General features: G+C 39.9%; 1 protein-coding gene across 2 annotated transcripts in view; it reads left to right on the plus strand.

Annotated features, from left to right (window-relative positions):
- The window catches only part of MYOM2 (myomesin 2), a 218,157-nt gene that overhangs the window by 70,698 nt on the left and 122,596 nt on the right, over positions 1 to 24,863 (plus strand). For both annotated transcript variants that reach the window (XM_040349806.1, XM_040349807.1), the window contains 4 exons: positions 12,744 to 12,832; positions 14,556 to 14,603; positions 16,472 to 16,636; positions 21,746 to 21,907. In XM_040349806.1, coding sequence (XP_040205740.1) covers positions 12,744 to 12,832; positions 14,556 to 14,603; positions 16,472 to 16,636; positions 21,746 to 21,907 — 464 coding nt within the window. The remainder of the gene's footprint in view (positions 1 to 12,743; positions 12,833 to 14,555; positions 14,604 to 16,471; positions 16,637 to 21,745; positions 21,908 to 24,863) is intronic.

Genomic DNA, 24,863 nt, shown 5'->3' on the forward strand with positions numbered 1-24,863 from the left:
CAACCTCCTGGCGTGTAACCTCCTGGCCTCCAACCTCCTGGCGTGTAACCTCCTGGCCATCTGTGGAGGACACAAAACAATCACATGTTTGAGGAACCACACACTTGGCACATCTTCCCTTCCCCCACCCACACATGCTAATCAACAGAGAATAAACCAAAAAACCTACCTGTCCTCCTAGGAACATCTGACGTATAGCCAGGCAGGCCCACCACCTGCTGTGGGTGGAAACACTGGGCCACTGCCCATTCCTCCTCCGTCAGTCTGACTGGGCAGGGTCCCCCTCCTCCAGTGCCCCTGGTATGGGCGTCGATCCTTGCCATCTTATTCCGGACGACGCTTCTCAGATCATTTATTTTTTTCTGTATGCCAGCGGGGGTCCTAGTCTCCCCCCCCGCCGCATTGATCTGGTCCGTGATCTTTTTAATAAGCTGCCTCCTCCTGGCCGGGGTGGTGTTCTGGCTCTCAGGGCCATGCAGAAATCGCCCATATTTCACAATGCCCCGAGCAAGAATTTGCTTCTCTCCCAGGGTGAAATTAAGCTTCCTGCGTTTAGGGGGCATCTCATACACCACCCAGCAACAACAAACACACCCGACAAACAATCGACAATACACACCCAAAAACCTGACAAAAATCTATACCACAAAAAAAAAAAAATCTAAACACACAAGGACACAGCTAATAGTAATTCAAAAAGAAACACGCACCAACAAACAAACAAAAAACAAACACCAAAAAACAAACACCAAAAAACAAACACCAAAAAACAATCAGCAAAAACAATAACAAACAAATTAAATAAATACACTTCTCAAAAACAAACAACAACTAGACTCTCCAACTCCTCAAACACTTTTCTCACAAACACAACTTACCAACACACAAACAAACAGAGCAGAAGCAAATTGCTCATGGAAGGGGAACAATGGGATATACTTTAGCAAGGGAAGTGTGTGTGTGTGGTGCTTTTTAGACACAGGGCGATCCTCAAACTAAGTACACTTGGCCTTTTACCTATCTCACTGATTGCGCCGAGATCAGTTCTGCACATGCCCAGTGAGGTCCCGATTCGTGCGCGCATGCGCAGTACGGCCGGCGCCTCATTTGCATGGGGTCACGGCTCATTACAATGAAGCACGCCCACTTCCTTCCCACTTGCAAAAACCCCGCCTTACGCCTCTGAATTTAAGTTACGCTGGCGCACATTTAGACGCAAATGCGCTGTGGATACGGCACTTACGACACCAACTTAGGGCAACGTAACTTAAATCACATAAGTTAGGACAAACTAAATTTGCACCGCTGGCTGAGGATCTGGCCCAATATTTTTAACTTTTTGCTATAAAACATATCCAATAAAAAAAAAAAAAAAAAAAAAAAATTCTTCATCAGTTTAGGCCAATATGTATTTTGCTACATGTTTTTGGTAAAACAAAATATCCCAAAAAGCATATTGATTGGTTTGCACAAAAGCTATAACGTCTAGAAACTATGGGATAGATTTATGAACTTTTTTTATTTTTTTTACTAGTAATAGCGGCGATCAGCGGCAGACATTGTGGCAGACAAATCTGGCACTAAGTGACACTGCCACAGTAAATGTATGTGGGGCGGTCCTTAAGCGGTTAAAGAGAGATACAAAAATTCCTTTACTGAGCTCCTTCTGAAAATGCTAGTTGCCTGGCTTCCTTTTTTTTCAATAGATTCACTCACCTGGAATAAACACGCAGATCAGAAAAGTCAAAGTGAAGTCAGATTTCCTGATTAGCATACTCAAGGGCCTTGACTCAAAAAAAGGATCAAGCATGACAACCAGTAGTGAGCTTGCAAAATCTATAAAATCTATCTATCTATCTATCTATCTATCTATCTATCTATCTATCTATCTATCTATCTATCTATCTATCTATCTATATATAAAAAAAAAATATATATATATATATATATATATATATATATATATATATATATAAAGATATATATTTATATCTATTTATGTAAATCTCTCTCTCTCTCTCTATATATATATATATATATACACTATATTGTCAAAAGAAGTATCATGACGCCTGCCTTTACATGCACTTGAACAGAATTAGACACAGACTTTAGTATGACCACAGATTAAAGCTTTATCAAGTGCAAGAAAGAAAATAGTTGACATCTGTCTTCGGAAATATTTAAAAAATATATCAGTAAACAAGACACACAAGTAAAATATTGAATTTCATACAATAGAATGCGGAATGTTAACAACTTTCCTATTATATTGCATGCGTGTGTATATATATATATATATAAATATATATATATATATAAATATATATATATATATATATATATATATATATATATATATATATATATATACATACATATATCTATATTTATATATACTGTAGATATATATATATATACGGTATTGTCAAAAGTATTGAGATGCCCGTCTTTACCCGCCCATGAACGTTAATGGCATCCCAGTCTTAGTCTGTAGGGTTCAATATTGAGTTGGCCCACCCTTTGCAGCTATGACAGCTTCGACTCCTCTGGGAACTGTCCACATGGTTTAGGAGTACGTCTATGGGAAAATGTATCCATACTTACAGAAGTGCATTTGTGATGACTTTAGGATGAATTAGAGTGGAAACTGAGAGCCAGGCCTTCTTGTCCAACATCAGTGCCTTACCTCATAAATGCGCTTCTGGAAGAATGGTCAAACATTCCCATAGACGCACTCCTAAACCTTGTGGACAGCCTTCCCAGAAGGGTTGAAGCTGTTATAGCTCCAAAAGGTGGGCCAACTCTATATTGAACCCTACGGACTAAAGCCCCATACACACTATCAGTTTTCCTGCAGGTTTTCTCTTCAGGTTTACCAAAACCATGTAGTGCAAGGGCCTGCCTGATTGCATTCAAATTGAAACTCTTGAGGTTTGACCTCATATTAGATGGTTTTGGTAAACCTGAAGAGAAAACCTGCAGGAAAACTAATAGTGTGTATGGGGCTTTAGAGTCGGATGCCATTAAAGTTCATGTGCGTGTAAAGGCAAGCATCCCAATACTTTTGACAATACAGTATATATATATATATATATATATATATATATATATATATATATATATATATATATATATATATATATATATACCTCTATCTATCTATCTATCTATCTATCTACATATATACACACGCAATATAATAGGAAAGTTGTTAACATTCAGCATTCTTTTGTATGAAATTCAATATCAGCTTCCATCGTTTTTACTTGTGTGTCTTGTTTACTGATATATTTTTTAAATGTTTCCGAAGACAGATGTCAACTATTTTCTTTCTTGCACTTGATAAAGCTTTAATCTGTGGTCATACTGAAGTCTGTGTCTAATTCCTTTGGAGAGCTAACAATAGCAGAATCTAGCCTGCGACACTGCAGCTGTCTGAAGCACTAATGAAAGGAACAGAATGCAGACATTTCTACTTCAATAGGAATATTAGACCAGGAAGTGAAGTATATGAATGAAACTCATGGGTAGAAGCACTTGTTAATTTTTTATCTCTGTACTCGAGATTGTAGTGTCTCTGGGCTTCTTCTGTATTCTCAGCTGTTCATACCATATTGCTGAGCTGTGTGCAATCTGATCTGTTGATACTTAAAACAGCTTGGAATGTCTTGGCTGTCATCTTGACTGTACTCTAATGTTAGTGAGTTTTTCCTTAGTGACATTTGTCTATGGGTATATGTTGCGTGTTCCTTGGCTGGACTGGAAAATACTTAAGGTGCCAAAAAGAGAGCATCATATTTAATTATAAATGCACATCCATCCAATATACTTCCATTAATTTATCTATTTCTTCACTGTTTTCTTTTTTTTATGAGGATTTACAGGATTACAATTTAAGGTGGATTGGCCATTATTCAGGAAACAAAAAATCCTGGGCATATTGCTCTCATATGCTCTTCTACCCTAACTCGGGAAATTAGTAGAATTCAATCCACAGGGCACATATGGCATTACAGAGATTGTTTTTTAAGAGATACACAATTCTTATAACCATCTTCGAGTTTTTTTCTTTTCCATAAACCCCCTTTAGTTCCAGAGCATTTTTGACAATGGTTTGGCTTCACACATTTTACCTTTTTTGCATACAGGCATACCCCACTTTTAAGTACAGTGGGGTTTATTTACTAAAGCTGGAAAGCGCAAAATCAGGCTCACTTCTGCATAAAAAACAATGGCCCAGATTCAAGAAGCTATTGCGCGGCGCAATAGCTGTTTTGCTCCCGCGTAGCGAATGCCCCTGATTCAGGAACATCGCTACGCGGACTGCAGCCTAGGATATGACAGACATAAGCCTCCTTATGCCTTCATATCTCAGGCTGCATTCTTGCGTTGGCCGCTAGGGGGCGCGGCCATTTTGATCGGCGTATAGTATGCAAATTGCGCGGGCCCTGTGCACGCAAGGTACGGAATTTCCTTACGCCGATTTTAGCGTAAGGCTGCTCCTACGTAAGTGATTCGTGAATGGCGCTGGACGCCATTCACGTTCACTTAGAAGCAAATGACGTCCTTGCGACGTCATTTGCCGCAATGCACGTCGGGAAAGTTTCCCGACGGAGCATGCGCTGTTCGCTCGGCGCGGGAGCGCGCCTAATTTAGATGATTCCCGCCCCCGGCGGGATCATTTACATTAGGCGCCCTTACGCAGGGCAAATTAGCATAGCGCCGGCGCAATTTACGGAGCTACTGCTCCGTGAATCGCGGGCAAATCGAAATATTTGCGTGGGCGCAGAGCAAAAATCGTTGCCCTTTGCCCACGCAAATATTGCGCGGTTCTACCTGAATCTGGGCCAATGAGCTTCCAGGTTTTATTACCAAAGCTTAATTGAACAAGCTGAGCTGAGGTTAGAAGCTCATTGGTTTCTATGCAGAAGTGAGCCTGATTTTGCTCTTTCCAGCTATAGTAAATAAACCCCAATGTGTACTTAAAAGTGGGGTATGCCTGTATGTAGTCTACCCTAGTGTATTCTATTTTATTTGCAACATTTGGTAGCAAATTTTGATGCATATATTTTTATTTCCTTGGATTTTTATTGGGGATAAATTGTAAAAAGAATTGAAAAAATTCATTTTCCCGTAATTTTTGTATGTGTTTTACTGTAGGGGAGCTTTATTCCTTTTTGTCTCTAAATTACAATGCATGTAGGGGGAAGAAAATCGGTTTTGCGTAAATTGTTAGCGTAACATCAAGATAAGATAAGATAAAGTTGGGTCGATGAGGGCATAAATTAGGATGATGTGACATTTTCACAAGTTTGAGATCACAAAAAATTAGAATGTCATTGTGTTCACTTACGTGAGTATTTGATGCTTGCACAGTGAACGTATGTGTCATCCAGATCTTCTGATAAAATTGCTGGGATCTGGAGATTGACCTGGGGAGGAAAAAAATGTGTTCATTTTTGTCGTATACAGTACTTGTATACATTACATACTATTTACACTGTGTATAAATACTTATATATACACTTATAATAGTGATCTATTGCTAGTTAGAATCAGTCAGCTATATCTCACTATAGGACAGAGTGGAGACAGATCTGTCTTTATTATTATATAACAGGATTTATATAGCGCCAAGAGTTTGCGCAGCACTTTACAACATGAGGGCAGACAGTACAGTTACAATACAATTCAATATAGGAGGCATCAGAGGGTCCTACTTGTTAACCACTTAACCCCCGGACCATATTGCTGCCCAAAGACCAGAGTACTTTTTGCGATTCGTGACTGCGTCGCTTTAACAGACAATTGCGCGGTCGTGCGACGTGGCTCCCAAACAAAATTGGTGTCCTTTTTTTCCCACAAATAGAGCTTTCTTTTGGTGGTATTTGATCACCTCTGCGTTTTTTATTTTTTGCGCTATAAACAAAAATATAGAGACAATTTTGAAAAAAATGAATATTTTTTACTTTTTGCTATAATAAATATCCCCCAAAAATATATAAAAAAACATTTTTTTTCCTCAGTTTAGGCCGATACGTATTCTTCTACCTATTTTTCGTAAAAATCGCAATAAGCGTTTATTGATTGGTTTGCGCAAAAGTTATAGCGTTTACAAAATAGGGGGTATTTTTATGTCATTTTTATTAATATATTTTTTTTACTAGTAATGGCGGCGATCAGCGATTTTTTTTTTCGGTATTGCGACATTATGGCGGACACTTCGGACACTTTTGACACATTTTTGGGACCATTGGCATTTTTATAGCGATCAGTGCTATAAAAATGCATTGGATTACTGCCTCCGGCGGCATGCGCGCGCCCCTAGTGGCGGCTGAGAGAGAGGACGTTATACTACGTGCTCTCGCCCAGCAGAGCCAACTTGCCGACGTAGAACGGCGGTGCGCGGTCGGCAAGTGGTTAAAGCTTACAATCTAAGAGGCAGGGTCAAGTGATACAAAAGATAATAACTATAGGGGATGAGCTGATGGAGAAAATAAAAGTACAGTTGTTAGGTGGGGACAGGATAGGCTTCTCTGAAGAGAAAAGTTTTCAGGGATCGCCTAAAAGTGGATAGAGTTGGAGATAGTCAGACAGATTGGAGTAGGGAGTTTCAAAGGATGGAAGAGGCTTGGGAGAAGTCCTGGAGGCGAGCATGGGAGGAGGTGACAACTAAAGAGCAGAGGTCTTGGCAGGAATTAAGACTCTACATTCCGAGAAAGTGATGTGACATAACTGTGATGTCATATTGCTTCCGATGTAAACTAGCAGTGTGTTGACGGCGATCTGCTACAGGTGCTCCTATAGGCTCCTACCAGCAGGGCACCCATGAGCAGGCCCCCTGCTGAATCAGAGCCAAATAGGATGTATGTCAGTTTTCTGACATTCGTGTCTGTTCAGTTTGTCCCCAATGGATACAATAGGCACTGTCCATTTACATCAGGCTAACTCAGATTCCTCAGATTTAGTTCTGGAAAAACAGAAAAGGATGTAGTCCTCTTTCATTTTTGTTCTGGCCCTGTACAGACTAGGAGGTAGGTAAGTGAGTGAAAATGGACACAAGTTCATTTACATCTGCTTGTCCATAGGGCTGCATGAAACTTCCTATCTGACAGGTGGACCTAAATAGAATGTCAATGTAAAAGGTTCCATAGAGTGCGATGAAACAGGATCGGAAGCACCTGGGCTTAGTGCTGTCTCCAAGCTGTTTAAGACAGTTGGTGGTTTCAGCACTAAAGCTGCTTCTATCACAGGAACCACTGGGACAAGATACACAATTATAAAACAACATTGGAGAGCCCCACCAAAGGCTCATCAGAGCCCCATCGAAGCTCCACCAAAGCCTTATCAAATCCCCACCAAAGAAAGCCTCATCTAAGCCTCATCGAAGCACCAAGCAAAAGCAAGGTGTAAACAGGACTGTAAGCTAACCATTTTATTTAGTGACAGTAGTTTGACTGGCATTCAGAGAGCTTTAACAAAGCCTGTCCGAAGCCATGTTTTGAAGCAAGTGTAAACTAACCCAAAAATGGTTAGCTGGCAGTCCTGTTTACACCTTGTGTTTGCTTTGCTTCAAAAATGATACCCCATGTCACTTTAATGATGCTTTAAAGCACCTTCAAAGCCTCCATAGAACTCTATGTCAAAGCTTACTTGAAGCTCGCTTGAAGCACCTGTGGCTTTTGAGAGGCTTTAATTCATCTTTAGATTCACTTTGTTTTCTAGAAATTGCAGGTATGAGATATCCACACACACACACAGGGCATCTGTCAAGCTTCAACAGAGCATTATAGAAGCTTCACTGACGCTTTACTGACGCTTCACCGACGTTTCATCGAAGCACCACTGAAGCTTCAAAAACACATCATAAAAGTATGTTGAAGCGGTAGGTGCTTTAATGTGTGTTGAAGCCAAAGCAAGTGTAAATGAGCCCTTAAGAGTTCTCATATCACTCTAAATTCAGCTAAAAAGACAGGAAGGTGTTGTATATGGGCTCATTTACACTTGCTTTGGCTTCAACACACATGTTTTTTTTATGCTTCGGTAGTTCTTAGATGATGCTCCGATGATGCTTTGGTGATGCTTTTATGGTGCTTTAAGTGAGCTTTGCAATAGACTTCTATGGAGACTTTTGAAGCAAAGCCAAAGCAAAGCAGAAGCAATGTGTAAACAGGACTGTAAGCTAACCATTTTATCTAGTGACAGGAGCTTTAACTGGCATTCAGAGGGCTTTAACAAAGCTTGTCCGAAGCCTTGTTTTGAAGAAAGTGTAAAGTAGCCCTAACTTTCACCAAGTGATACATCTATGTATAAATTCCATGTATAGTTGGGATCACTGAACCACAAACCAATAGTAAACTGTTTACAATGTACTGTAATAATTCTAGCATTTCCCTTTACGTACAAGTACAATACTGTTGCTAATATCCTCTAAGGCTAAGTTCATATCTATGTGATTGGTGTGGGTGGCGATTTCACGGGCATAGCGTCCCATTCATTGTCATGTGTTTTCAGATGTATGGGGGTGCCATTAAGAATTAATAGCAGCCCCGCATGTCATCTACATAGCAGCGCGGTTTGCCTGTGGGTGCCTGCGGGCGCAGGAATTTATTTGATTTGCACACATTCCCACACCTGCATATATAATAGCCAAGCCTTACGTTGAGTACAGGTTTAGAATGAAAGGTTTGTATAGCTTTGTTCAGAAGCACTATACCTGTATATTGATTTCTTAATACAAACAAATATTTTCCAAAGCATTTACCTTCGAATTGATCAGTTTGTGATGATGTTATGAAGTCTGGTGATATAAAGGTGAAATTTAATACAGGACAGAACAGATGCTGGTACACTCCTCAGTGAACCTCTCTGACTTTCTTTGCTCTTATCTTTACAAAACACTATACGCTAAAGTTCTATTAAAGGACAGTACCTTAAGTAGTTGGAATATTTCCTTTTTCCGGGGCATCCTCCATGCACCAAGATATAAAAACATCTTAAAGTGAATCTGGCTGTTTTGTGAGCTGGACTGGTGATGATAAACAGGTTATTACACATATCTTTACAGAGAACTTGTACATGTACCCCCACGTTCCTTTCTCAAATAAAGTACATTAAATCAGCATAGTAATAAACAGAGGTCATTAACTGTACTTTCGGCACACCAGTGGATGGGATCAATGGACATCTCAAAACACTACATACAATCCTCTGTACCTGCATTAAGGTGTCTGCGGCACTTTTACTAACAATGCTATTGCACTTTCTCATAGAGTTAGTGCCGCTTCACATTACAGCGACTTGGGATCCGACTTGTGTTGCCCCAAGTCGCGCGACATGAGAAATTCCTTTGAAGTGAATGGGAGCCGTCTTAATGTACACTACTGAAGTCACTCCCACTTCAGAAAAGGTTCCTGTACTACTTCAAGGCAACTTGTAGGCACTTGATTTCAATGGAAGTTTCCTCCAATGTCAGATCACTGTCTTAACTGAAGCAACTTTACAGGAAGAGAAAATAGTTTTCTCAGGCAAACCCCTCCTTCCCTCAGAGCTGATTATTGTTTGATTGGCCACGGCCAAAGTCACCTGTCCTGGAAGCAACTTGAAGTCACGTTGTAAGTCGCTCCAAGTCGCGCTGAAGTCGTCTCGCAAAGTCACACTGGATGTCGTGTTGCCCGTGTGTGAACCGGCACTAACTTAAAGTTGTATTTAGGTAAAAATATATATATTTCTTTATGGCATTCCTAATACTTGAAGCTGTCTATTTTACAAGCAGTGTATTAGTAAACTGAAACATTTTCTTTCCAATGAGTGCCATCAAGTGGCATACCTGGGAAATGCGGTTGTAATTATGCATGTGAAAAGATGATATCATATACTGTATATATGTACAAAAAAAAAAACGTTGTATACAACGTATCCATGTTTCTACCATTTTAATAGGTTTATTGTCAATCACTTGGAACACTAGCACATGTTTGAAGGGTGTACATACTGAAGCTTGCGTTTTATTTAGGAGCTGATAAATCCTTGGGATTGATTAATAAAACTGTTCATTTTGCAAAGAAATTAACCCGAGAGCTAAGTGACTTAGTGATTGGGGTAAAACTCTGCTGACATCATTTAATCATGTGCAAGCTTAAATGCCTTTTTTTTTCCTTGCATATGATTGGTTATTATTTTCAAAGTGAAACTTCACATCACATTTACTGAGCTCTGGAGAAAATGTCCTTGCACAGTGCAATTTCCCTTGCAAAGTGAACAACCTATTTGCCTTTAGTAAATCAACCCCATTGGCTGTATCTGATGATTAAATCCTGATATAAAGTAGAACTAAAGGCAAAACTGTTCCTTTCATTTGGAATAGAGTAAGGGAGAGTTATAACCCTTGTCAGTTCTTTTTGTCATCTGTGTCTCTTTGGGGAGATTTCCCATAACCAAAATAGCAAGTAAAATGCAAGAATCCCTTGTTGCCACCAGGGTCATCAGAACTAGTGTCCCTATTGGAAGATTTCCCCTCTTTTCCTCTTCTGGTGACAACCTAAAATGTGGGATTTTCCCACACTGTCACCCTTGGTGATAACAGGGAACATGACAAATAGGAAGAATAATCCTTAACCACTTCCATACCGGGCTGTTATACACACATCCCTACCAGGCCTGTTCTGGCTCTTCTCTCCTACATGTACAAATCATAATTTTTTTGCTAGAAAATTACGCAGAACCCCCAAACATTATATATGTTTTTTTAGCAGACACCCTAGGGAATAAAACAACGGTCATTGAAACGTTTTATCTTGCACGGTATTTACGCAATAATTTTTCAAACGCCTTTTTTTTGGAAAAAAATAGTTTCATGAATTAAAAAAATAACAAAACAGTAAAGTTAGCCCAATTTTTTTGTAAAATATGAAAAATGATGTTACACCGAGTAAATAGATACCTAACATGTCACGCTTTAAAATTGCGCACACTCATGGAATGGCGCCAAACTTCGGTACTTAAAAATCTCCATAGGCAACGCTTTGAAATTTTTTACAGGTTACCAGTTTAGATTTACAGAGGAGATCTAGTGCTAGAATTGTTGCTGGCACTCTAACACACGGGGCGATACCTCACATATGTGGTTTAAACGGCGTTTACATATGTCGGCGGGACTTGCGTGTGCGTTCGCTTCTGCGTGCGAGCTACTGGGGACAGGGGCGTTAATTTTTTTTTTTTTTTTTTACATATTTATTTAATTTTTTACACTTTTTTTTATTTTTATTTTTCTATTATCACTTTTATTCCTATTACAAGGAATGTAAACATCCCTTGTAATAGGAATGTGTGTGACAGGTACTCTTTATGGAGAGATGCGGGGTCAATAAGACCCCACATCTCTCCTCCAGGCCTGAAAGCATGAAATCGGTGAAAAAAAATTCACCGATCTCATGCTTGCTGTTGCTTACGGGGACCCGGGCGTGACGTCATCACATCGCGCCCGGGTCCTCCGACGGTCATAGAGATGACTGGTGACCATCTGGGTCTTACGTTGTGCAGAATCGCCGGCACAAGAGAAGGATATCTGAATGATGCCTCTAGCTGCAGGCATCATTCAGATATCCACCCGCAAAGCCCAGGACGTCATATGACGTCCACCCGGATCGTTAGAGGTCCGTTGTGGACGTCATTTTACAATGGGCTGGTATGGAAGTGGTTAAGGGGGAGCAGACCCTGAAACAGGTGTTAACCTCTTATCGGTCTAAAATTAAAAAAAAAAATACCTTTTAGTTATACTTAAAAAGAAGAAAACATCTTCATGTTTGCTAAGTTAATATTCTTGTGAAATCTACATTGCCTTTTCTTAGGTGTAATGTACAACTATGTTTTGCTCCTTTTTGTTCAATAAAGAAAAATAGTAAAAAAAAAAGAAGAAGAAAAAAAAAAACTTCCCCTCTGAAGGAATCTAGGATGGACAAGGACCCCCTGGGTCCTTTTTTTTTTAAACAATTTTTCTTCCTATTTGTCCCAGTTGATGATAGGCTCAGCAAGCTGCTTCTAACAAAGCAAACAGAATATTGGCATGTATTAAAAAGGGATTAACTTCAGACATAAAACTCCACTCTACAAGACTCTGGTCCGGACGCACCTAGAGTATGCTATCCAGTTCTGGGCACCAGTCCTCAGGAAGGATGTACTTGAAATGGAGCGAGTACAAATAAGGGCAATAAAGCTAATAAAGGGTCTGGAGAATGTTAGTTATGAGGAAAGTTTGCGAGCGCTGAACTTATTCTCTTTGGAGAAGAGACGATTGAGAGGCGATATGATTTAAATTTACAAATACAGTACTGGTGACCCCACAATAGGGATTAAACTTTTTTGCTGAAGGGAGTTGAACAAGACATGTGGCCACTCATTAAAATTAGAAGAAATAAGGTTCAACCTTAAACTACGTAGAGGGTTCTTTACTAAGAGCGGCAAGGATGTGGAATTCCCTTCCACAGGCGGTGGTATCAGCGAGGAGCATCAATAGTTTCAAAAAACTATTAGATAAGCACCTGACCACAACATACAGGGATATACAATGTAATACTGACATATAATCACACTTGACTTGATGGACTTGTGTCTTTTTTCAACCTCACCAACTATAACTATGTAACTGTAAGCAAGTAATAATCCCAAGAAATATCTATGAAAGCAGACTCTCGGTAAGTGATGTATACTTTATCATTTTTTTTTTTTTTTTCGTTTTTCAGAACTACCACAAATGACACGGCTACTTACACAGCAGTGGCAAGAAATGTGCATGGTCAATCATCCACTAATTCAGCTGTCATTGTCAGAAGTAAGTAAATTGTCATTAAGGATATAAAATGATTTATCATGGTCCCTTTGGGGAATCAAACATAAAATGCTTTTTGCCACAAGCAGAAAACAGTGGGAAACCTAAGAACTTTTGAGCACTTGCGGTTATAACAGTCAATCATTGATAGATCACTTATTTAGATAAAGGTAATTTCGGATATATCTGATATGTGTCCTTGCAACAGTATTTAAAAAATGCTACAGGTGCATAGAGAGAATCCTCCAGGAACCCTGGGCCAGATTCACAAAAGAGATACGACAGCGTATCTCCTGATACGCTGTCGTATCTCTGTTTTAGGGGCTTCCTAACTATGGGACTGATTCATAGAATCAGTTACGCATAGTTTGCCCTAAGATCCGACAGGTGTAATTGAATTACACTGTCGGATCTTAGGATGCAATACCTCGGCCGCCGCTGGGGGGAGTTCGCGTCGTAAAGCAGCGTCGGGTATGCAAATTAGTACTTACGGCGATCCACAATGGTTTTTTGCGTTCGCTACATCGCTGCTAGTCTAGTTTCCCGCCGCAAAGTTAGTCGTCGTTTTAGCTGCCCTAACTTTACACAGCCCATGTTAAAGTATGGCCGTCGTTCCCGCGTCGAAATTCAATTTTTTTTTTCTTGCGTAAGACGTCCGGGAATACGAAAGTACGCTACGCACGTCGCCGTTCGAAAAAATTACGTCACTTTGCGCAAAGCACGGCGGGAAATTCAAAAGTGAGCATGCGCAGTAGGTCCGACGTGGGAGCGCGCCTAATTTAAATGGCCCACGCCCCTTTGAATTACGCGGGCTTACGCCGGAGGCCGCCGGCGTAGGTTTTCATTGCAAGTGCTTTGTGAATCAGGCACTTGCGATGAAAACTTGAGGCGGTGTAACGTATCTACGATACGTTACGCCGCCGCACTTCGACGTGAATCTGGCCCCCTATGTGTAACTGCAGAGGAAGTGTGACAAATTGTTATAAAATAAATGTATTGCAGGTCTGTGTTAGGATGCTATCAATGCTGTTGGTATTCCTGCTAGTTACTGCACAGGGCTCCCAGGTGGGATTGCCTTAAAGCTGGTCATCTGAGAATTGGTGTCTGCTATAGCAATTCTGCTCAGGCATTTGCAGTCATTCACTGACTCACTGAAGCAAGCAGAGTGCCATGAAAGTTCCATGGAAAGGTACAACGGATAACAAGTAGAAATACTTAGCACTGGGTGTAGATATTTCTTAGCCTGCTGAAATGTTTGCATGTAGTAAAACAGAGTTCAGCACAAAAAATAAATAAAAAAGATCAAACTGGGTATCTGGCCTTGTGGCCTTGGCACTGTTTGTACTAACAGGCAGGTTTCTGATATTTTGTCACAACTAACGAGGGGTACACACATTCTAAATCACATCAATAATACAGTACATATGGCCTGCTGACTTTTCCTTTCAGTCTTGAGAGAGGCAGCAGCTTTGTATAGAGATGCTGCCTGCTGACCTGACAACATGTTAGGAGAGACAGGGACTTCACTGCTGTCACAGCTTGCCAATTAGCCCCCTGCTTTGACTTACTCATAATCACTGAACATAACAGATAATCACTGATATATATGCTGTAGTGCAGATTGCTTGTAGAATAGTTACTTTTAATTTAATTAACAGCTTAAAATAACCTGTGCATAAAGTTTGATTCAAATATGCTTAACACACTGTGATATTTTTTTTTATAGGATTCAGAGGAGAAGAAGAACCTCTTCATCCTGGTTTGGTGCCACATTGTAAGTAAACCCTATTTCAGCATATCTACAGCAAAGGTGGATGACCACACACTAATTCTGATAAAGTCCAAAACATTTATTCTAAAATTTAAAAGTCCATAACAGAACACAGCACATACAAAGAGCAAATGTTGACGCGTTTCATGCAAGTGGGCACTTAATCATAACAAGCATTATGTTGTGATTAAGCCCCACTGTCATAAAACACATCAACATTTGCTCTTTGTGTATACTGTATTCTGTTATGGACTTTTACTTTTTAGTATAAATGTTTTGGACCTCATCAGAATCAGTGTGCCGTCATTCACCTTTGCTATTGAGGTCCTGTGTTACAAGCAAGACCATCACCTGGCAACTTTTGGGGTTGTAATAATTAATGGACTGACTTGGAGTGGTATATAGTGTTTTTGGACTTATTTCAGTATATAATGGTAAGAAAAAGAAATGTCTATGCTACATAAACATCGACTTTTTTGGCGTTTTTTTTTTAAGTCTACTTTTATATTGCTTAGAGCAGTAGGCATCTTAAATTACAGTAAGTTATACATTGATGCAAACCTGTTTGCAATGTAGTCATTGCTGAGCCATTAGTTTAGGTAGACAATTTTAAAAACGTCATATCATATTATTATTATTATTATTATTATTATTATTATTATTATTATTATTTATGCCTTGATAACGCCTGAAACATTTTCCTCTTCGACATATTATTATCACATGTGACTATGGGGGAGATTTCCTAAAACTGGTGCACTCAGAATCTGGTGCAGTTGTGCATGGTAGCCAATCAGCTTATCATTTCAGCATGTTCCATTAAGATTTGGGAATAAAACCTGGAAGCTAATTGTTTTCTATACAGAGTTGCACCAGATTTTGCACTCTTCAGTTTTAGTAAATAACCCCCACTAATAGTTGAGGTGGCACTTTTGCCATGTAGTATGCATTTCTATAGAGTTGACTATTAGGCCCCTTTCTGTTTGTTCCTTGTGCATTTTGACTGCACCTAAAAAATATGAATAGTATAAAATGCCATAAATTATACCTATAATAGAACCTTATCACTAATGCTGCGTACACACGATCGGGCAAACCGATGAGAACGGTCTGATGGACCGTTTTCATCGGACCAAACTGATCGTGTGTGAGCCCCATCGGTTAATTATCCATAGGTTAAAAAAAAGCAATCTTGTTTTAAATTTAAAAATCCATGCATGCTTAGAATCAAGTCGACGCATGCTTGGAAGCATTGAACTTCTTTTTTTTCAGCACGTCGTCGTGTTTTATGTCACCGCGTTCTGACACAATTGTTTTTTTAACCGATGGTGTGTAGGCACGACTGACCATCAGTCAGCTTCATCGGTTTACCGATGAAAACTGTCCATCAGACCGTTTTCATCGGATGGACCGATCGTGTGTACAGGGCTTTACTGTCCTTGCAAAAATGTAAAAGTTCACAAGGCTATGCAATGTCCCTTTTATCAATAGGAAATTGTAGGGTACATTGCCTTGGTATCTGACCCATCAATTTACTCATGTCCAGATTCCCATCACTGGAGCCTGTAGGAACACCCTTCTTTTCGGGTTTACTTTTTTTTTTTTTTTTACTGCATTACTGTGCGTAGCCCTAAATTGAAATATTGTGACAGTTTGTAACGCAATACAGTAATAGAAAATACATATATACTTTATGACTTAATTTTCTTTTATGAATAAAAAAAATGTGGTTGTTATTTTTACAGAAAAAAGTTGTCTGTTTGCAGCTTCCACCTACAGGCACCACCCTACTGTGCTATATGATAAATCTAACTATGTTCATGACCCATGCTTTTTCAATGTATAATTAACACACACAATTTTAATTTCAGTGCCCCTGACAGCTGCAATTTGTTTTACCCACATTGAAGTTCAGTTTCTGGAAACTTTTGGTGTGACGTTTGGAGTTGAGGGTGAAACGCTAACTTTGTCATGTTCAGTTCTTTTAACGCCTGACCTTACCAGACTTCGACCAGAGGCAGAATGGTACAGAGATGGTAAGCATTTCTTTTTAAAACCTTATTAGTGTTATTAGTGTTCTTTTACATTTGTGTTGGTAGCAGGTTTTCATCAATAGTGTTAAAAGAAGTCAACTAATTATCTTTAAGTGCTGGTTCACACTGTTGAGATTTTCAATGCACCTCGAGTCGCACAGAATCACATGTTAAGGAAAATTATTTTCAATGGTGCTCATTTACATCAATATGGTGCACTGACGGTGAGTCATTTGAGTCATCCGGTGCGATTTTGGAAAACGTTCCTGTGCTACCGGTGCAATCTCAGTGCAATTTGGCTCTATAGAATATGCTAACCACATCCAAAAAATCACATCAAAGTTGCACTACATAATCGCAATATTGTGAATCGAGCATTAATCTGTATAGGAACAAGTACCGTACGTTGTATATCCCTAAAGCTATAATATTTGTTGCATGTTATTTCTGTATAGCTCATACACAACCGTTATCCTGCCTGAATGGATTTTCAGCCACCATGGTAGATATGATTATTTAGGAATATTGCGGAGTATATGAAGAGCTAATCTGCTAATATAGAGTGCACTCACAATCCTGATGTATCAATGTGTTTTTACTAAAGCCCTGTACACACGATCGGTTTGCCCTATTGAAAATAGTTTTCATCTGACAAACCGATCGCGTGTGGGCCCCATCAGTTTGTTTTCCATTGGTGAAAAAAAAATAGAACATGTTTTAAATTTCTCCTATGGATAAAAAAAACGATCGTTTGTGTGGAAGTCCATCGGTCAAAAATCCATGCATGCTCAGAATCAAGCCGACGCATGCTCGGAAGAATTGAACTTAATTTTTCTCAGCACATCGTAGAGTTTTACGTCACCGTGTTTTGGCACAGTCAGATTTTTGACTGATGGTGTGTAGGCAAGACTGATTAAAGTCAGCTTCATCAGATATCCGATGAAAAAATCCATCATATTAGATTCCATCAGATATCCGATCGTGTGTACGAGGCTTAAGAGAAAGGCCCCGTAGACACGTCCAAGGAACTCGACGTGCCAAACACATCGAGTTCCTCGTCGAGTTCAGTGTGGAAGCCGCCGAGATCTCGGCGGGCCGACTTTCCTCATTGAACAACGAGGAAATAGAGAACATGTTCTCTTTTCGGCCTGACGAGTTCCTCGTCGGCTTCCTCGCTGAAAAGTGTACACACGACCGAGTTTCTCGGCAGAATCCTGCTCCGACCAAGTTTCTGGCTGAATTCTGCCGAGAAACTTGGTCGTGTGTACGGGGCCTAAGTGTTATTTACCCCGAAGCCACTAATCAGATTCCAAACTCTGTAACACCCCATCATCTCCTAGAGACTATCAGGGACAAGGAGCCAGGGGGGATGACATATTACCTCAGGGTCCAGTCGTTGACTTATAGTGTGTTTGTGAACAGATGGGCACCAATCACTTTAAGACAGTTTATCAGAGCTTAATAAGGCTAATAAACTCAAGAGGATCAGGATACAACTTCTCTTGACACTATCCATCAGACAAATGTTTACCACTGGTCCTCTAATCGAGGCAATCACCTTCCTGTACTACTTACCCTGGATATACCTTCCGGCAGAGTAACCGGAAGCTTCAGGCCAGGTTTGGGCCTTTTTGTAACTCAGCACACCCTCCCCTGGAAGCAGGCCTGGGAGAAAAAGAACATTGGCGGCAACACCTCCTCACCAGGCAGGTGAGGCAAGGGAGCTCCAGAAGGTGCCCCTAATCACTTATATCCTCCCCCAGTCTGCACCACTGGCAATAAATCCCCTAGTGGTTGCCCAGGGAGATATTAAAATAGGTTATTGTAGCTTCCTTTACTATTGCCAGAGACCTTCCCCAGCAGCAGGCAGAAGCAAACAATAACTCCCAACTTAGGGAAAAACAGCAAAACACTTAATCTAAATAGTAATGCAAGCTTAGGACAGGGTGGCTACACCTGGCTTGAAAATCTGAACGTGATCAGTGGCGGCGGGGAAAGACTTCCACATTAATACTTTAGACAAGTGGTCTCCAAACTTTCTAAGCAAAGAACCAGTTTACTGTCCCTCAGGCTTTAGAAGGGCCAGGCTGTGGCCATTACGAGAAAATAGACATGTGCACACTGAAATATTTTGTTTCGGAATTTTGTTTTCGTCTGAAAAATACATTTATTTAGTTACTCCCGAAATTCGTTTTTATTTATTTTATTTAGTTAAAAAATGCATTCGTCCAAAAATCAGAATTAATTAAGGTCAAATCTGTCATTGAAGGCTTATGGTGTCTGTCGAATGTTCGACGACGTAATCGTACATTTCCGGTCGAATGTTCTGCCTACAAGCTATAGAAGAATTCTAATGTTGTATGACACTAGTAATAATTATATTTATAAATTATTATTACTAGTCAACCAACATTCAAATTCTTCTATAGCCTACGAGCCGAGCATTTGACCAGAAATGTACAATTGCGGCGTCGTACAGTTTAGCTGCTTTTCAAATCTTCTTAGAACTTTCGACAGACACCATAAGCCTTCAATGACAGATTCAACGTTTGTATGTTTTTCTCTGCTTCGTCGAATCTTCGTCGTTCATGTTGAATGGTCTACCCCAACACTGTCTCTATAATGTCGAATCTTTCCTCTCTATGTAGAATAATCTTGGACTAATAGAGTTAAGGTTAGGCACATTCGACCGCAGGTTCGATAGACACAGATCGCTATTGTCAGTGTCATGTCGAATCTCCTATCTATATCGAACTGTTGTAGCGACGAAAATGGAAATAAAGCATTTTTTTTATGTCGGATCTTTCGGATTTCAGATTCTGGGTGTTCATTTTCATTTGTTAAAACAATAACGAAAATACCCGAAATTCGGACGAAAATGCATTCGAACGAAAACGAATGCACATGTCTAGTAGAAAATTACTCAGCGTCAGTGCCCCATTATTGGGTGTAATGTTAGGAATAGTGCCACATTGTTGATATCAATGAATAGAATAGTGGCCCACTGATGATGTCAATAGGAGGAATGGTACTCCATCATTGACGTCAGTTGGTGGAACAGTGCCCCCAAGGTCCAGCTAAAGGCAAGTAAAAGGCCATGTCTGGCCTCCAGGGTGCAGTTTGGAGACCACTGCTTTAGACCTATACCACTTAAAGCCTTGTATGGAAATTTTGGAAGTTTTCTATCATGTATCCAGCAGGTTCTGAAAGGATTTGTATAATGCAGCAAGGGTTTGTGAAACTGATTTGCAGTCAGGGTCTGTATCTACTAAATTTCTATGAGCACCCGTAACTTAACAACTACAGGTGTGTGCAGTGCTAAAACCAATATATTTTGCTCAGAAAGGTTGCATGCAGTTTGTGTAATATATCTTGTCATGACATTTCACACAGAAAGTAAGGGCTGACATTTACAGCAGACATTTATTGTGAAGGAGATGTAAAACATTAACTTTATACTGACTTTTAGTTTTTACTCATCCAATACAGCAAGAGTATACAGCCATTTCAATGTTATGGTTTACAGACATGATCATTTTTTTTTTTGCCTGCAAGAAGCCCTCTTACCATTTTGTAATTTAGTTTGTATCTTTATTTTTTTTTATTTTTTATTTTTTTTGGATAAAGTGGAAAAGGTTATACTATCTGTCAGATTCTTTTTTGCTGTTTATAGCCCTGCTAGGAAAATACACCCCTCTGTCTTTGTAACAGCTGTCACTGGGATGTAAAGTGAGGAGGGGAATCGATGTTTTACTTATCACAGAAGAAGATAAAATGACTTCTCCAACAGTAACTAATCTTTAAAGAATAATAGTTCCTAATTTTGATGAGATTTTTAAGGGTACCTGATGCCCACCGGGGTTAATGTGGGTCGGGACTCACTGTATAATGGTGCAGGCAATGCTCCACTGTGAATAGTGAGTGTGGAAGGAAATACTGACATTTTTAATAGCATGGCTCCACCATTTTTTGATTACAGCACATTAACATTTATGTTTCCCATATATTTATTATGGCAAACAAGTATTATTTATATAGATGACAATTAACACAATATATACAATTTGTGCACCTCAAGGAGCTTACAATCTAAATCTTTCTCACATGCATACATATGCACACCAGGGCCAGTTTTAGACAGTTAATTTAGACAATTAATCTACCAGCATGTCTTTGGAGTGTGGGAGAAAACCAATGCAAGCAAAAGGAAAACACACAAACTCCTTGTCGGCAATTGAACTGCTGACAAGCAGAAATGCTAACCATTAAGCCGCCCAGATTATGACAGAATATTACATTATATCAAGCTACAACAGCACATTATATCATCATAAAAGCCCATCATAGCAAATGATAACAAGCTGCAGAAAAATATATTACAAAAGTACATCATACCTGCATTATATCAACCAGCTTGACAAGCTACATCAGCGAATTGTGCAATGCTGCCATAGTTGTGTTATATCATGTTACATTAACACATTTTTACATACTTAACAACTTTAAAACGCAGGAATCTGGGGTAAAGCTGTCCACATAGGCCATTCTCAGCACCGCCGGCTCCCACTGCTGTCAGTCTACAATCATGACTGAAAAGACTACACTGCAGTAGAGCGATCTGAAAGCGAGGCTTGAAACGCTTGTGGAGCGCAGCGTGGAAGGGATGATGTCGATGGCGGTGAGAAAGATGGTCTGGTCTATGTAGACAGATTTACCCCAGATGCCTGCATACTTAGATGTACCTGTTTTAATCATCAACTCACCATGTGAGTTGCTAAATGTTGTACCTTCATTAAATGTAACCATATTGCTACACTTAGAGGCGCCTCTCTTCTCTTTTATACTTAGTTGTGACATGACGCTGCTCATATATCAAGACATCACTCGTTTAGCAAGTCAAAATTTTTAATAAAAAAATAGCTTGTCTTGCAAAACACTCACAGACCAAGTTTCTCTCATTCCAAGGTTTTACTGTACTTTATTTATGCCCTACCATAAATGTCAGCAATCATTAGCAAGAGTAATACATACTTAGCACAGTCTATTTTAGCCTGGCCATATGTAAATGTAAAAGGCATTTCATTCTTTCTTTCCAATTGGATTTTCTTTTAGATGTCTTGGTGAAAGAATCCAAATGGCATCAGCTGCATTTTGGAGAAGGTCGTACCACTCTGACATTGACACATTTGAATAAGGACGATGAAGGATTGTACACTGTAAGAATGGTCACCAGAGGTGGAGTCAATCAGCACAGCGGATTCCTCTTTGTAGCTGGTATGTGTCTCAGTTTACTTTGTTTATCATTTACAGTTCTTAATTAATTTTCAAACCATAGGTTCGAAAGGAACCTGACGGGGTTAAAAAAATAAATATGGACCATCGTTGACTTATTTTTAACATTGTTCTAGGTTTGTCATTCTGATCATTGACCTAAACAAGCTGACAAACCTGGCACGTGCTTGTTCCAGGTGAGTGATTCACCAAGTATTGAAGCAAGGATCAGGATGACAGTCCCAGACCATGCATCTCCAAGAGCAAGTCAACAATGTTAGCTACCATATTACTATGTAAAAGTCCACTAATGCTGGAAGAAAAGTAAATTTTCCTTTTCAGTTCCACCCAGGATGTAAATTGAACAAACTAAGGTGAATAAAGATATCCTCCACAAATCAACAAACTGGGCCTCTTAACGCAAGCAGTGGACCACTAGATTATAGGTGGTGAAATAGACATAGGGCTAGATTCAGGTAGGGGGATGTAAGTTTGTGCGGGCGTAGCGTATGTTATTTACGCTACGCCGCCACAATTTAGAGAGGCAAGTGCAGTATTCACAAAGCACTTGCTCCGTAAGTTGCGGCGGTGTAGCGTTAATCTGCTGGCGTAAGCGCGTCGAAATTAAATTGTCAAGAGGTGGGTGTGTTTAATGCAAATAAAACATGACCCCGTGTAAATGACGTTTCTCACGAATGGCGCATGCGCCGGCCGTGAACGTATCCCAGTGCGCATGCTCCTAATCACGTCGCAAATAGTCAATGCTTTCGACGTGAACGTAATTTACGCAAAGCCCTATTCGTGAACGACTTACGCAAACGACGTAAAATTTTCAAAATTCGACGCGGGAATGACGTCCATACTTAACATTGGCTATGCCTCATATAGCAGGAGTAACTTTACGCCGGATAAAAAAATCCCCCGGGCGCACGTACGTTTCTGAATCGGCGTATACAGCTCATTTGCATATTCTATGCTGAAATCGACGGAAGCGCCACCTAGCGGCCAGCGTAATTATATGCAACTAAGATACGGCAGAGACTTACGCCAGTCGGATCTTAGCCTAATTTCGGCGTATCTTGCTTTCTGAATACAGAAAGAAGATACGCCGGTACAGCTTTGAATTTACGCGGCGTATCAATAGATACACCGTCATAAATTCTTGCAGAATCTAGCCCATAGTATATTCACAAGATAGTCACATCTCCACCAAAGCAACAGGCACCTGAATCCTGCACAGACTTCATGCACAATAGATCCACAGGTTCATACATTAAATGAGATAAAATGACTCATGGTGCAGTATATCAAACAAATATTTATTTATTCCAATAAGATTTCCAAAATACTAAAATTTTGCATGTTAAAAAGCATGGAATCCAACGTCACGACGATACACATGCTGACCGCGGCTATCTTGTTGGTTGTAAACATATGATCGTTTTTTACTTCCAAAATGTGAGTATTTTATTGGAATAAATAAATATTGGCAAGGGCGGTTTTTTACGTGTGCCCATAGTGTGGTGGTGTATCTATTACACTGCTCTTTAACCACTTCCATACCAGGCATTTTCACCCCCTTCCTGCCCAGGTCAATTTTTAGCTTTCAACACTGTCACGCTTTAAATGACAATTGCGCGGCTCCCAAACAAAATTTACGTCTTTTTTTCCTATAAATAGAGCTTTCTTTTGGTGGTATTTGATCATCTCTGCGGTTTTTATTTTTTGCGCTATAAACAAAAAAAGACTGAAAATGTAGCAAAAAAAACCAATATATTTTATTTTTGCTATAATAAATATCCAAATTATTTAAAAAAATATATTTTTTTCTCAGTTTAGGCCGATACGTATCGTTCTACATATTGTTGGTAAAAAAAGCGCAATAAGCGTTTATTGATTGGTTTGCGCAAAAGTTATAGCGTCTACAAAATAGGGGATAGATTTATGACATTTATTTTTATTTGTATTTTTTTACTAGTAATGGCGGCGATCTGTGATTTTTGTCAGGACTGTGATATTGCGGCGGACAGATCAGACACTTTTGACACTATTTTGGGACCATTCACATTTATACAGCGAACAGTGCTATACATATGCACTGATTACTGTATAAATGTGACTGGCAGGGAACGGGTTAACACTAGGGGTTATCGTGTTCCCTAGGGAGTGATTCTTACTGTGGGGGGGAGGGGGCTGACTGGGGGAGGTGACCGATCGGTGTCCCTATGTACAAGGGACACACCATCGGTCTCCTCTCCCTGACAGGATGTGGATCTCTGTGTTTACACACAGAGATCCACGTCCCTGGCTCTGTGACGAGCAATCGTGGGTGCCCGGCGGACAAATCGGGCCGCCAGGCACGCGCATCGTGACCCCAGTGATGCGGCGATCGCACGCACTCCACACTGCCGGAATCTCAGGACGTCATGTGATGGGAAGCGGTTAAATAAGCCCCTTAACGTGATTGTGAAAACGGTTTCACTGAACAGCAAATAAGGGAGAATCTGCAACAGGGACACAAAGAGAAATAAAACACTGACAGGGGTTCCAACCTTTCCCCATTTTATTTGTCTGTCACTTTGGTGGACATTCTTAAAGATTAATGCCGCGTACACGCGGTCGTTCATGAAAAAAAAACGTTGTTTTTAAAAACGTCATTTAAAATGATCATGTGTGGGCTTCACATCAATTTTCGGCTTCTGAAAAACGACAAAAAAAAATTCGAACATGCTGCATCTTTTAACGTCGTTTTTTAAAATGTTGTTTTTCGGGTAGTAAAAAATGACCATGTGTGGGCTAAAACAAAGTTTTAAACCCGCGCATGCCCAGAAGCGAGTTATGAGACGGGAGCGCTCGTTCTGGTAAAACTACGATTCATAATGGAGTAAGCACATTCATCACGCTGTAACAGACAAAAAAGCGCAAATTGTCTTTTTCTAACAATGAATCAGCTAAAAGC

The sequence above is a fragment of the Rana temporaria genome, chromosome 4, assembly GCF_905171775.1.
Source record: "Rana temporaria chromosome 4, aRanTem1.1, whole genome shotgun sequence".
Classification (NCBI taxonomy): domain Eukaryota; kingdom Metazoa; phylum Chordata; class Amphibia; order Anura; family Ranidae; genus Rana; species Rana temporaria.